Source organism: Crocuta crocuta, unplaced genomic scaffold (assembly GCF_008692635.1).
Source record: "Crocuta crocuta isolate KB4526 unplaced genomic scaffold, BGI_CrCroc_1.0 scaffold16, whole genome shotgun sequence".
NCBI lineage: Eukaryota > Metazoa > Chordata > Mammalia > Carnivora > Hyaenidae > Crocuta > Crocuta crocuta.
Window position 1 is genome coordinate 14,742,474 of NW_027531893.1, and position 15,286 is coordinate 14,757,759.

Consider the following 15,286-nt stretch of genomic DNA (forward strand, 5'->3'; position numbering starts at 1 on the left):
CCCCGGTGAATCCCGAGTCCTTCCGGGTTGCAGCCCTGCTGGGAGGGCGGTTGCCTTGGAAACCGGGGCCATGGCAGGGCTGAGCCGGGTGAGCAGTCGCACCTGTCACCCAGAGGAGCCGGCCGGCTTTGCAGAGTCAGCGGATACTACCCGGACGCCAGTGCCCATCGTGTCCTCCGTGTCCCCCGAGCTACCCGTCTCGCCGGGACAGGGTGCGGAGCCGCTGGGCAAGAACCTGTGGGAGCAGATCTGCGAGGGTAGGCAGTCCGGGCGGGCAGAGAGGGGAGGGACTCGTCAGGCTGGGGCCGCGTTTTCTGGGCGCCTACTTGGAGTGGCCTCCGGGTAGCCGCGCCGCCGGTCCGCCAGGCGCTCCATTTCACGCACGGGGAAACTGAGGCTCCGAGAGGTTTGTCCGAGATTACTGACGCAGCACAGTCTCCTACCTTGGTCAAGTAGTCAGGTTAAAAGCAGGGAAGACAGGGGAAAGAGTAACAAACGGGACCCAAGGGACAGTGGCTCCCAAACTCCATTTAATGAATAGGGAAGAATCGTTGGGGCGGGGAAGGCGAACTTGATTAAAACGTAGGTTCCCAGCCCCTGCCCACAGATCTCGTAATCAGATGCAGGAAATCTGCACTTTTAACGAGCATCTTAGGTAATTCTGATATAGTATGTAGCCCACATGTTGGGTGGGGTTGCGTGGGCTATAGACTTGGGTTTTAATCCTTCTCCCATTTCTAATCTTACTTAAAATCCTCAAATCAAGATTAGCTCAACTTCTTTTGTGGCCCTTCACCTAGGCTTAGTCATGAGGCCTTACAACACTCTTCACATGTTGGACCAAGTTACTGCCCTTTCTGTAAAGTGAAGCATAATAATGACGCCTGTTTTATGTTATTAGGAGCATTGCGGCTGAACAGTCTTAGAAAGTGCTTAGCAAACTGCCCGATTTCCAGCATGGGCTCAATAAGTATTGGCTCTTAAAAAAAATAATATTGGGTGGGTTTTTTTTCTCCTCTAGATTGTAAGCTCCTCAAGGTCAAGAACTCAAGATTTTTCATTCTTGTGGCTACTGTCACTACTTCAGCTGTGTGAAACAGCATTGCCCCATAGAACTTTCCAATATGGTAGCCCTATTGATTCATCATGTTGTACACCTGAAACTAATTTAACATTATATGTCAGTTACATCTTAGTAAAAAAGTAGCTACTAACTACATCTGGTTACTGAGTACTTGAAATATAGTTAGTGCAACATTAAGGCTCAATTGTTTTTATTTTATTTAGGCTTAACAAATTAGAAAACCACTCGTGGCTAGTGGCTACTATAGCGGCAAGCCAGTAAATGTTGAATGGAAAAAAAGAGTGAATGCACCAGTATATGGGATCAGATAGAAAGTGAAAAGTGGAAAAGTATAGAGAAGGAAGAGAATAGTGGACTCAGTTGATTGATAACCCTCAGCGGCTATTTCGCCTCCTATCCAGTGTTTGAATTCCCTCTCCAGCACTACATTACATTTAGAAATATCTGTTTCATCTTGAATGTTCTCCTTGTAAATTCTATCATTTGATCCTTGCCCCCTCAGTGCCATGACCCAAGTTGACGACTCTACCATAAAGAGTCCACTCTTACTTGAAGGTAGTTGTGACTCTTTTCCCCAGAAAAGCGAAAGATATTTTGACTTCTTCAAGCCAAACAGCTCTTCATATTAGTTTATTACAGGTATGTTGTTAGGGAAGCTGCTTACCTACCTCACAGGGCTGTTGTGAGGACCAAATAAGAAAATGCATGTGAAGATTCTTAGCACAGTGTCTGGCATTTAGAAAGTGCTCAATAAATGTTCGTTGTTGTTAACTAAGAAACATGGTTTACACTGTGTTTTAGAATCGTGGGATTTATTGTGGTCAAATAACCCTGTAGGCAGAAAGCAAAGACAAAAGGCTTTGGTGCTCTTTTAAAAGGCAAGTGAATTTATGTGCTCACAAAGTGATGGAGTTAAATCACGAAGTTAATGAGGTCAAAGGTGGTGAATTATATACTCAGGTGCTGTGATGATTATTATAATTCAGATGACTAAACCCAATTTCTTAAACATTCTAACATGCAGTTTTCTATAACAAATAGATAGTAAGTTTAGTGTCTCACAACACACATGAAAGACTGGTGATCTTATGTTTGAGGTTAAGCATTGCATTCTATTAGTATATCTCCATTTAAAAAGCAAAATATTGGGGCACCTGGCAGGCTCAGTCAGTTAAGCATCTGACTTCAGCTCAGATCATGATCTCATGGTCTGTGAGTTTGAGCCCCGTGTCTGTGCTCACAGCTCAGAGCCTGGAACCTGCTTCAGATTCTGTGTCTCCCTGCCTCTTTCTGCCCCTCCCCTGTTCCCACTCTCTCCTGCAAAAATAAACAAACATTAAAAAAAAATTAAGCTAATGATCACAGTAATCAGACCTGTCAGAAACTCAGTTTGAGGAAGACGAAATACACAATACATAAATATCTGACTTAAGACTGCCCAAGGCTGCCATGTGTGTGGGTGAGTGTGTGTATGCGCGAGCACGTGTGTATAACTTGACAACTTACTTGTAAATGTTCTTTAATTTTCTCTCTCATCTTAACAGTGATGACTACCTCTGACCTTTGTATTCTCAAAAGCACTTGTATCATTATCAATGAAGTTCTTTCCTGCCAAGGCATCTAGTTAAATCTTGTGACATATTTAATTAGAGTTTTAAGGAAGACTGAATCAAAGTATTGGGAGCTTCCAGTCTTCTGTTTTGATACTGCTGTTATTACTCCTATCAGCATCCTTATTATTGCCATTGGTTCATCACTCCAAATCCTCTCTGGCCTCAACCCTTAAAGCTGTTGTAAAATCAGGTTCCTCCATCCCACCTCCCACATACCAGCATGGGCCAGCTCTGAAAGTATGCTTGTAATCCTGGCACAGCAGCTGAGTACAGCTGGAGAAAAATCAACCAAGAGGCTCTCACAGTGCCTATCAGTCAACAGCATCCATCTGCTACTCCCAAGTTTCTACTGCCCTCCTCAAACATTGTGTGGTACCACTTAGTAAATGTAGGAAGCATTCACTGAGAGTAGTCAGGCAATCAGAAGTGGGGAGGGGATCCTCCAGCTTCCATATTACCAATAAACATATTTGTATCTACGTGCATGGAAGAAGTATTTACCCTGCTACTCACAGCTCAGCCTGCATCTGTGCTTTGATACCACCCTCTTGCGTTCCCAGGATCCTGCTCTGTCACCCCCTCTCCTACATCTAACTTCTTTACTGCCTTTTGCCGGCAGACATCCTTTGGTCTGTCATCTTAGGAAAAACTTCTCCCGTGCCCCCTATTATCTTCTAGCCCTTGACTCCCCCTTTTCTTCTCTCAGCCAAGCTTCGGAAAGAACACACTGCCTTCATTCATACCACTGTCATTCCTGTTCTCTTAACTCAGTGCGGACTGGCTCTCACTTCATAGTTTCAGTGAAATTATTCTCGTATATTCAGTCAACATATCTACCCATGTTGGGAACTGGTTTAAATCTAGGCCAGTAGTGACTGCAGGCACTGTTCTAGACACCAGCAACTTTCTATCTCAATGAGTGTCACCATCATTCACTCAGCTACCCAGTCCAGAAATCAGAGACTCATTTTAACATGCTTCTCATTCACTTTCCATGATATCCACATACACTGTCCAGTCCCTACAGATTCTACCTGCTTAACATTTGTAACCCCTAACTCCTCACCTCTAATTCTCATGGCTGCTGCTTTAGATCAGATCCTTCCTCTTTGGATTACCGCCGGAGCTTTTTAATTGCAGAAGACCTCTGTCCAGACCATCTTCCACAGGAACGTCTTTAAAATTCAAATCTGATCACATTATGCCATGACCTACAATGATTTTCATAGCTTTCATGGTAAACAAACTCTATACCTTAGTACCTAAGCCCTTTAATGATCTTTTTTTTTTTTTTTGGTTCATCACCTACCATTTGCTCAAATCATCCTAATGGCAATGTTTATTGAGCCAGCACTGTGCATGATGCTTTTCCTCTCATTTAAACCTCATAGGAACTCAGAATTTTGCCTGTTGTACAGATGAGGAAATTGAGGCAGAGAGTGTTTAGGAAACTTGCCTGAAGTAAGTGGCAGAACCACGCTTGAACTCAGATGTGTGTGTCACTCAAGTCCAAACCCTTATGCAATATACAGCATGCTTCGAAGTGTAGACTGGGAGCACCTGCATCAACTCTGGATTACTTTTTAAAATGCAGATTCCTGTGCCCTGTCCTGGACCTGATGAGGTAGGACTCTTTGGGACTGAATCCTCAAGCTCTGCATTTTAAATAAGCTCTCTCCAGGTGAGGTACAAAGTACAGTGCTACTGTCCTGTCCTGTTTAGCCACAAGAATTTATTCCTGGGGCACCTGGGTGGCTCAGTCAGTTAAGCACCTGACTTGATTTTTGCTCAGGTCATGATCTCATGGTTTCATGAGTTCAAGTCCCATGTCTGGCTCTGTGCTGACACCTCAGAGCCTAGAGCCTGCTTCGGATTCTGTGTCTTTATCTCTCTCTGCCTCTCTCTCTCAAAAATAAACTTTAAAACTTTTTTAGGGGCGCCTGGGTGGCTCAGTCAGTTGAGCATCTGACTCTTGATTTTGGCTCAGATCATTAACTCACAGTTTATGAGCTCAATCCCCATGTCAGGAACTGCACTGACAGCTCAGACCCTACCTGGGACTCTCTCCCCTCTTTCTCTGCCCCTCCCCTGCTTGCTCTGTCTCTCTCTCTTTCTCTCAAACACAAAAATTTTTTTTAATTAAAAATTTTTTAAAAAAAAATCGAATGAGTCAAAACCATGGTGAATCAAGTTGTTTTGATGAGTTCAATATACTTTATAAACTTAATCAAATGTATACAAACTTTGGCTTTCAGTGGAAAAAAGCATCAGTCTGTAATCAATTATATATTTTAAATTGAAATCACAAGGCAAAAGTGACAAGTTCTCATATGTGCCAGATTCTCTTAAACATTACGGAGGCTTGAAGTCACCCACACATCAGATTGTCCTGAAGATAATGTATTTTCCCATACTTGTACATAATCGTTTTAACTGTTTATCTTTTGTGCTCGTAGATGAAAAAATTTGCATTTCTTCCATCAAATTTAAGAGAACTAAGAGGTCTCCTTGGAAAAAACCTAAATAGAAAAAATAAAAATAAAGAAATGCAGATAAAAGCAAAATATCATGTTAAATATAGGATTGGTAATACCCCAGAGAAGCAGAGAGTTTTACTATTAGGAGTATAAATTGTTGTAAACTTTTTGGAAGAACATTTGGCAATTAGGCCCAAGTTTTAAATTATTTTTTCCTTTAACAGAACAATTCCACTTCTAAGAATTAATCCTACAAAAATATCTCCCTTCCAATTGATGGTATATATAGAATGATGCTCATAGCAGCATTGTTTGCAATAATGAAACATTGGAAAAAACCTCAATACCCGCTAAGGGTACACTGGTTAAATAATTGCGGCATATCATATATGTAACAACCTTGAAAGATGTCCCAAGATTCAACACCTAGAATGGTTCCTGGCACATAGCAGGGCTCTCAATAAATGTGGACAAATGAATAGATAAAGGATCCAAAGTAACTTGCTATACTCTTTATTTTGTTCATTCATTCATTCAGCAAGTATTCTTTGGGAATAAGATGGTGAGCATAAGCAGACCCAGACAATTTTCCTCACAAAATACATAGTCTATTAGAAGAGATAGTCATTAATTTTTACAAATTTCAAATAAGGATAAAGCTGATATAAATGGTGAAGAAAAAGGATTGTGCTATGAAGTTCTATACTTGGATGGTCTGACCTGGTCTAGGAGATCTAACATAAATAAATGTATTTGTATATTATAAACATATGTTAGTAAATAGATTGAAATACAGTGGTTATGGTTGTGAAGGGATTAGATGTGACTTACACTCTCTACGTAAGACAGGTCTGTATTATTTGGAATTTTCTCACAATAGCATGTATTACCTTTGTAATCAGACAAAGCTATAAATGTATATGTGTCTTTAAATAAATAGTTTTCACAGCATGTTTGTGTTTCTCAAACTGTTTGGAGAAGAGTGAATTTACTTGCTTGTTTGAGAGGAAAAACAAAGTGGTAGAGCTCGAGCTGTTATGGTAGGCAGAATTCTAAGATAGATTCAAGGGTTCCCACTCCCTAGTGCACACACCTCCCAGTTATTCAGTCCAACACAAATCTAGGCATTGCAGTCAAGGGATTTTCCAGATGTAATTAAAGTTTGTCATCAGCTTACTTTAAATTAGGAAGATCATTGTAGGTGGGCCAGACCTAATCAGGTGAGCTCTTAAACTTGTCAAAGACATTAAAGCAGAAGAAACTCCTGCTCGTCTCGGAGTAGCATCTAATCACATTTGAACGGTTGGTGACGAGGGCTTGAGGGTGGACCCTAGGAGCTGGGAGTCCCACCAACAAAAAAGAAAATGGGGACTTTGGACCTACAGCCATAAGAAACTGAGTCCTGCCAACAACCAGTGGTCTTAGAAGAGGACTCAACCCCCAGATGACATCACAGCTGTGGCCAACAGCTTGATTTCAGCCTGATGCCATCCTGACCCATACCTGGACTGCTGACCCACAGGAACTGTGAAATAATACATTTGTGTTGTTTTATGTTGCTAAGTTTGTAGTAGTTTGTTACACAGCAGTAGAAAAGTAACATAGCTAGTATTGGGAATCAAAATTGCTCCTGCAGCCTAACATACTTGTCGCAGTCTGATACCTAGGAGTTTAAAAAAATAAATAAAAGAGATGTTTTACTGACCAAGAACCAGGTGGTAGAATAAAGCATGTGTCCAATTCAGTTATATTCCATCAATACCATCTTCCCCAGAAACTGTTTTTTCCTCATTGCTTCAAAGCAACTATGCATTTGCCTTTAAAACATTGACTTTTCCAGAAATATTTTACCATCTTTTCTTTTAGGGATGTAACTAATATAGCCCATGAGCATTTCTGTCCCTCTCCAAGCCATGGTAATGTTACCCTGTAGAACTTGTGTGGAATGTCCATTGCACTAGGCCCTTCAACAGGTTGACTGTGATGGTCTTAAAACCTGGCAATCATTCTCCATCTGCAGAACTACTACCTGTGCGTACAAGTCACCTGGGATCTCGTTAAAATGCAGGTTCAAATTCAGCAGGTCTGGGGTGGGCTTGAAGTGTTGCAATTCTAATTCCCCAGGGATGCCCAATGCTGCTTGTTCTTGGATGTACTTTGAGTAGCAAGGTCTTTATGGGATTGCTCTTCCAGGTGCATACCCCATTCGGGCCATTCTTACCTTCATGTTCATCCTCATGACTGCAAAGTACAGCCCATCTCTCTGTCACTTTTATTCTGCCCTCCAATCCTGTTCTCTTCTTCCTTTCCTCCCCTCCCCTCTCTAGCTATCCGTGTTTTCCCTTAGCCTCCCTCCCATTCTCTTCTTTTATTCCTGGTAGTTATTATAACTTGGGGGCAAAATCTAAAGTTGTACCCTCTCAGCAAAAGAGTCTCAACCTCTTCCATAAAGCCTTGACTCTTTCATGCCAGAGAATAGTCCTTTCATCCATTTTAAATAAAGTGGCTCATGATAATTATTAACCTATAATAGCCAATTGTTTTCATTTCTATAAATCATCAAGGAAAATAAAATTAAGAATGTTTTATTCAGAGGAAAGGAAATCACATCGCAAACTGCAACGAAGTGTGGAATTGAGGATTTTTTTTCCCCACTCTCTTTAGAGTATGAAGCTGAGCTGCCTCCTTTTCCAGAGGGATATAAAGTCAAACAAGAAGGTATAATTACTGTGAGTATCACACAGGCCCCCACCTAACGGAAAGGCTCTTACATATAGCTGGCAAATGTCACTGTCATGAGTTAGAGAGGTGGGAAAGGGAAGGCACTGGAATTAAAACGACAAATGAGGGCCAGTACTAGCTTTATTACAAATGGTGTGATTTAAAGGGCATCATATAACCTCTCTGAGCCTCAATTTCCATATCTGTTAAATGGAACAGGTAATCCTTGGCTAACTCACAGGACCTCTTTGGGATTCAAATGAGATCCTGGATGAGAAAGGTCTTCACAATGGAGTCAGCACATGTCCGTGTTTGGGACAGTTGGGGGTAGAGCACAATTCCTAAGCATGCCAGCATGTGCTAAGAGGGCCAAGGACAAGTCAGCTAGGAAGAGGGGCCCTCGGGCAGTATACTTGGAGGAAATCAGGGACTTAATGGAGTTTAAAATAAAAGAGCAAGGCTCTGAGACATTGAACAACTTGAGCAGGCTCACAGAGATGGGACCAAAACCCAAGTCTCTAGACTTCTAGTACATTATTGCAGCTGCCACTATTAGAGATTCTTGTGTCTTAGAGATTCTTGTGTCTAGGAAATTACCTGGCCTGTAATTGTTCTTTTTTCATAGTATCCTGTTCTTGCTTTGGGGATGCAATACTTTCTCAAATTTCTCTGCGGATAGCAATTACAGCTCCCTTTCCTAAGTTGTTTGTGTTTCTTCCAAAGTCAGTCTTTGTAGATCTTGATCTTTGTCTCTTTTGTTATTGATGTTCTTGATCTATGTAGCAAAACTTTATTCAAAATTTAAAATGGGGGTCTGAGTGGCTTTTTCTATGTAGCTGGTATGATTTTCTTCTACTATTGTGCCTGTGGGTTTGGCTTCTGTGAGTCTCTTCTTTGAATACAAACACTGGGAGCCCTTGAGGAGTGATCATCTACTGGAAGACTTTTCTTCAGGGTTAGCAAGCAGGGAGCCTCCAAATTATTGCAGCATTTTCAAGTTCTGATGGGACAAGGGGGCCCCATCCTCCAGGGCAATTTCCTCTTATGGATTCTGGGCTGCTATTCCTTCTCTTTCTTATTTGATGACAGGCTTCACCCCTGCCTGTTTTGGAAATGATTCCAAATCTTCCATCCACTGATGATCCTCTTTTCTCTGTTAGGGCTTTATTCCTTGGTTGTCATTTTAGGTGTCTCAGAAGGGAAGAGGGACAAAGATTTATACTCATTATGCCCTTTGAACCTGAAGTTAATACAGAGTTTTATCCTTTGTTAGGTTATAAAAGAAAACACAGTTATTTAAACTATTTATATGAATTGATTCCTTCCCCAATATCCCCCCATTAGGTTTCACCATTGGAGGAAATGATTTTCCATGACTTCAATACAGAGCACTTTTATTCAGCTCCTCATTTGACCACAGATTCACATATACCCTGTCCTAAAGTTAAACTGGAAACAGTCCATCCAAAAACATGTAAGTAAGGAAGTGAAATTTTTTGTTTTGTAATTTGGGGCTTGTAACATTGCAAAACCACAGGACGGGGATGGATGGACAGACCTCAAGGAGACCACATAAATAGGAAAGAACATGTTCTTGTTTTAATTTTTTTTTAATGTCTATTTAACTTCGAGAGAAAAAGTGAGTGTGAGTGGGGGAGGGGTAGAGAGAGGGACAGGAGATCTGAAGCAGGCTCTGTGCTGACAGCAGAGAGCCCATCACAGAGCTCAAACTCACAAAGGACGAGATCGTGATCTCAGCTGAAGTCAGACACTTAAATGAATGAGCCACCCAGGCACTCCTAATTTTTATTTTTAAGAGAAATATCCTTTATCTCACTGTTTTATCTTTAAGGTTGAAATATAATAAAGACGGTAACTAACAGCAAGCATACTTTGATTCTACGTTGATTAAAATCAACGAGAGGACAATGTAAAAATTGCAAGAAAATATCACGCTGCCCTGCATTGTGGGTTGGAGCCAGAGATCTAGACTTTCTATATCTCCCTAGACCCAGTTCCTCTGGCGCTCCCTGGCACCAGACCTCTCCTTCCACTCTGATCTAGTTCTCCCTGCTAGTGTGCTTCGGGCCTTGACAACCACCACCACCATTACTGTGGCCATAAGGCCCTAGACATCGTACCCCCACCCTGTTCCTCTCTGGCCTCATTGCTACCACTTCCCTTGCTTTCCCGCCAGCCACACTGGCCTCCTTGCTGTGTCTGTGCCCCTGACCCTGTGCAAGGCCCCATCTCTGTCCTTGCCAGTCTACAGAGACTCAGAAAGATATTTAAAGTTCAAAAATACAGCCCAACTCAGCAGTCTGGAGTAAAATGTAACATTTAAGATCATGTTATTTCATGGACGGTATCTTTTTTTGGTTCAGAAGCAAATGTTTTTCCCAGATACATTTGGGCCATTTGGGATTTTCCGTGGGATTTTTTTTGTTTGCTTTAGGTTCCCCCAAGGAATATTTGGAAACGTTCATCTTTCCAGTTCTGCTTCCCGGAATGGCTAGCCTGCTTCACCAAGCAAAGAAAGAAAAATGTTTTGAGGTCAGTTGCTTTGTGGGGTTTCTTTATTTCTGAATGCTCAGTAATTTATTTTTGTCAGATGGTGCCTCATTATGTCAGTACCATCAAGTGATTGTTCTCAAAACAATCCCTTTGGGAGGGAAAGCTGTGTTTTGGTCACTCACTCCACTCCAGCCATGACACCTAGTTGTGCACACATGCACTGCCATCTGCCTGGCCACTTGGCTCTGGAGGGCTTTTCCGCCTTCTTGGCCTCCCTGCCTGCCTTTCTCCTGGGTGATTGGCATCTACCAGGTTTATCGAGTCTTTCACTCTCATTGACTGTGTTTGTGTGCCAGATTAAGCTCTCCTCAAATTTTATCTGACTCTGGATTGGTCTTTCCCCCTCTGGCTTCTTGCTACTCCACCTCATGCACAGTGCCATGCATGTAGCTTGCTTCAGGAGAGCTTGGCACACAGTGAGTGCTCCATAAGCATTAGTCATTGTCACACTGCAGCCAGTTATGTATGTGAATGGAGTTCCAATCCTGCACGCCCTCCTGTAAACCCCCTTATGGAGGCTTCTCCTTTTCTACAGCTGACAGGATACTTATGGGGGGGAGGTGTTCCCTGCACAGTTTTGAAGACTAGAATTTTGGATGGCCCATGTGAAGAGAGTAGAATAGCCACAATATTTAATATTGACCAAGTGCTTTGCTAAGTGCTTTACCATCCATGATTTCATGTATCCCTAGCAACAGCCCCGTGAGATTCCTTCTGTTAGCGTCGTCTGCATTTTGTAGATGAGGAAACAGAAGAACAAAGAGGTTTATAATGGTGATCAGGGATGAATGGCAGATTTGGGATTCAAATCCAGGTTAAATGATTCAAACTGATACTTAAAAGATTGGCAGTAACTACAGTGCAAACCCCAATCACTTTGACACATCCCAGGGTCTTGAGAGCATTTTCACAGTTAATGGTTTCAGCTGCTTGGTTGCCCTTCAGCACAGAGCCTCTCTCTGAGAAGTGGATACTGCCCAGATAGTGCTTTTATATACTGAGGAGACACCCCTACCCTAGGTAATCTTAATTTCATCCCTCCCAAACACTGGGAGCTGGAGGCTGTCCTCTGAATAGTTCCAGGAAACACTGATTTTTTAATCCTTATCTGTTTTCTGAAGACCAGATTGTTACTTGCCCTAGGTTATAAAATCTGAACTGCTTCCACTTCCAACATTTGTTCATTTGCTCATTTGGCTTTTGAGGACTTAATTTTTGTCCCCTATTCATAAATGACCTTCTCCTCAATGCAGTGTTAACAGGTGCAAGGTGCAGCCGGCTAGAATGGTAGTAAGGCCAGGGGCCAGAGAGCAGAGCCGTGGCCTGACCCTGCCACTGTCAGGGGGCTTTGTCTCCTGGCTTCAGGTCCTGCTCCCAAATGAGGGAGGCCACACAGTCTCACAAGTCACATTTCAAGGATCTTTCTTTTTAATCTTGCTGTTGGCCAAAGTGTGTTAAGTGTGCTGTGCCTTTTATTAGATTGAACAAAGGATAGAGCACCATGATTAAACAGTGAAATGAGCGCAGTGGAATAGCCTTTGTTTGATATGTGTAAAGAATATCTGCACACAGATTGTCACCCAAATTGAGTTCTGTTCAACAAATATTTATTAAGCCCTACTATGTGCTGATTATGGGACCAGACCCTAGGGAGGGACCCAGAGAGGACCAGATATGGCCTTGTCCTCAAGAAAACCATAAATGAGCAGTAAATCCTTCAGTAGCTGGAGTTTCTTTTTTTCCCTACCCTTTGTATCTGTTCTTATTTCAGCCTCTGAAATAAGAATGGACGTGGAGAAAAAACAAAAGGGGATCTAGGTGCTGTGAATGCACATCTAGACTTTAGCCCAGTTCTATTGAATCGTGCAGACTTCGTTCTAATTTCTTCAGCTGTTATCCTTCTAACACACAAAATCAGTTAAAAGGGCAGTAATTAAGATTTCACATGGAGGGTTCTATATCTAATGTTTGTCCGTAAATAATTTTGTAATGAGGGGGCTAGAAAGAGTTTCTAGCCTCTAGGCAATGATAAAATGCTTTTAAAGAATCAGAGAAGTTTGTTTGTGTTAGAGATTAATGAGGCATCTTCGTGCCAACTCATATTTCATCTTTGACATCCTCAGATGAGCCGCCGCTGGGACTAAGTGAAACTAGTCTAAACATCAAATGCTGCAGGGTGCTTGAATGGAGCATTAAAGTTTAAATGTTGTAATGAACACTCAGGGAATGTAGAAAATGTGAGTCCTTCAAACTGTTAGCTCGCAAAATTGATAAATTTAAAGGCAGCCAGACACACTGGAGTCCAAAATCCTGCTCAGCCACTTCCTTGCAGTAGGAAACCTTGGGGATCTGTGAGCCTCAGTTTCCTCACCTCTTAAAGGGATAACCAGGAAGATGAAGGGAGGCATTTAATGATGTTCATTGGCACCAAGAAAGGTTAGCTTCCTACCCTGCCTGCCCTCAGGCTCTGCCCAGAAGTTCAAGTAATTTCAGTACTACAAGTATGCAAGACGGATGAATTACCATTAACTTCTTTCATTTCCTGCTTTAGGATTTCTTAATTAAATCTGATTCCCTCCTTTTTTACCCCCTGGTCATGTAGCCTTTTGTGGGTTATTTTTGAAGGCTTAAAAATTACATCAGCATTTGTCAGACCCAAGTGGAGCTCCTCTTATCCAGATCTGCACAACAGATTTGCATTTTCTCAATTCAGCTGTTCCTCACATCCTGTCAGTGGGAATAGATGCTTAAACTGAATGATAACCAGCCTCCAGCCAAAATTACATAACTGGAGCATTCTTATCTGTCACCCACAACTGAACTTGCATCCAAATGACTCTTAAACAGCAGCGTAATTCATTGTTTATTTGGGCCATTCGAATTATATCTTGAAACAGCATTCATATTAGGTCGCTCCAGAAATAATTGCTGATTTGTATTTTGCCCGTAAAATGCTGACTTATAGTTATGTTCCTTTGCTTTCATTATTTTCCATTTTGTTCTATGATGTAGTTCCAGCAGTGCCCAGGATGTGGTAGGGAATCACTAAATATTTGTTGGATGAATGAATTAATATGGTTCCTCAAAAGTGAGGGCCAACTTTTAAGATAGCAGTTAAGTTATGGGAGCACTTGTCAGTTTGCCCTAGCTATTATATCCAAGAGATAAGTTACTAACTGTACCTGCAGTGCTTGAGTTTACTGGCTCTGAAGGAAGGTAGACTGAAGGGAGGCTGCCCCTAGAGCTAGGGCCGAATAAGGAGCCACTCCTCTAAAATTGAAGGGGCCTCCTAGCTGATGGAGAGCCAGGGAGATGAACAAAAAGCTGGAAATGAAGAATAGTAGTTACTAGCACTTTAGGGCCTTTACTTTGTACCAGACATTGTTCTTAGCATTTTATCTGCAGAAAGTTTCATCTTCCCAGCAGCGCTCCAGTGTGGATGCTCTTTTTTTTTATTTTTATGTTTGTTTATTTTTGAGAGACAGAGACACAGAGCATGAGCAGGAGAAGGGCAGAGAGAGAGGGAGACACAGAATCCAAAGCAGGCTCCAGGCTCTGAGCACAGAGCCCGACACAGGCCTTGAACTCACAGACTGGGAGATCGTGACCGGAGCCGAAGTTGGACGCTCAACCAACTGAGCCACCCAGTGTGCCCTTATTGCCATCTTAAAGATTAATCAGCAAGCTCAAGGGAATGACTACTTAGCAGTAGAGCCAAGATTCAAGCCAAGCAGTTTACTTCCTGAGTCGAGGAGTTTGACCACCAGACCATGCTGGTGATCAGTCCAATGGTTTACCAAAAGCACAGGCCAGATTCTGATACAAAAGATAGGTCTGGAAGCTGTGGAGAAGAGCAGTGGGAAATGAGGCAGATCTGGGGCAGTCAGTGACCCAGACCAGGCCTCATGCAGACCTCACGGGGCAGGATCCTTTATTTAGATTGGCCTCGTGAGTACTGTGACCCTCCGAGAGAGAGAGAGAGAGAGAGAGAGAGAGACACAACCATCAGCGACACCTAACTACTATGCCATAGAGCACTTGGCCAAGTAAACATACACACACACACACACACACACACACACACACAAATTAGGAAGTCTATGGTACATCATCCAGTGCTATAGAACCCAGCCTCCAGAATCAGGCCGACTTTGCCTCTAGGCTCACTCTGCCCCACACAAGTTGTGTAAATTTGATGACTTTGATTTTGATCAATTCAAAATTCAATTCCTTTATATGTATCATTTTAAATATTATGAATCGAACTCTGGTGAATTTCATAAAGATCCTAATCAAACAGTTTGTCCATCATTAGATATTATAATCTTTTGGTTTTTTTAATGTTCATTTATTTTGAGAGAGAGAGGGAGAGAGAGCACACACACACACATGAGTGGGGGAGAGGCAGAGAGAGAGAGGGAGAGGGAGAAAGAGAATCCGAAGCAGGCTCCACGCCATCAGCGTAGAGCCCAATGTGGAGCTCAATCCCATGAACTATGAGATCACGGTCTGAGCCAAAATCAAGAGTTGGATGCCCAAACAAATGAGCCACCAGATGCCCTCATATTTTAATCTTTTAAGTGCCCAGATCAAAATTCAGCTTTATTTCTCTAGTCCTGACTTTTTGGAGATAAAATTGGGAGTCTAAACCTTAAGTGAATGAACTGCAGTAATTATCTGAGCCTTAGGATTAGATAAAAACCTGTACATGTCCTAAGATGAGTTTAGCAAGTGGAATAGATTTATTTACTCTTTTTCCAGATAATTGTTTTCAACTAAGTGTAAAAAGGTCCTAGAGAAGATGTAGGTGACACCTG

General features: G+C 42.1%; 1 protein-coding gene across 1 annotated transcript in view; it reads left to right on the forward strand.

Annotated features, from left to right (window-relative positions):
* The first annotated feature begins 55 nt into the window (after positions 1–55).
* Positions 56–15,286, forward strand: part of IQCK (IQ motif containing K) — an 86,230-nt gene continuing 70,999 nt past the window's right edge. The window contains exons 1-4 of the mRNA XM_077773341.1: positions 56–257; positions 7,839–7,903; positions 9,240–9,369; positions 10,351–10,448. Of these exons, the coding sequence (XP_077629467.1) occupies positions 71–257; positions 7,839–7,903; positions 9,240–9,369; positions 10,351–10,448 (480 nt within the window). The 5' untranslated portion in view covers positions 56–70. The remainder of the gene's footprint in view (positions 258–7,838; positions 7,904–9,239; positions 9,370–10,350; positions 10,449–15,286) is intronic.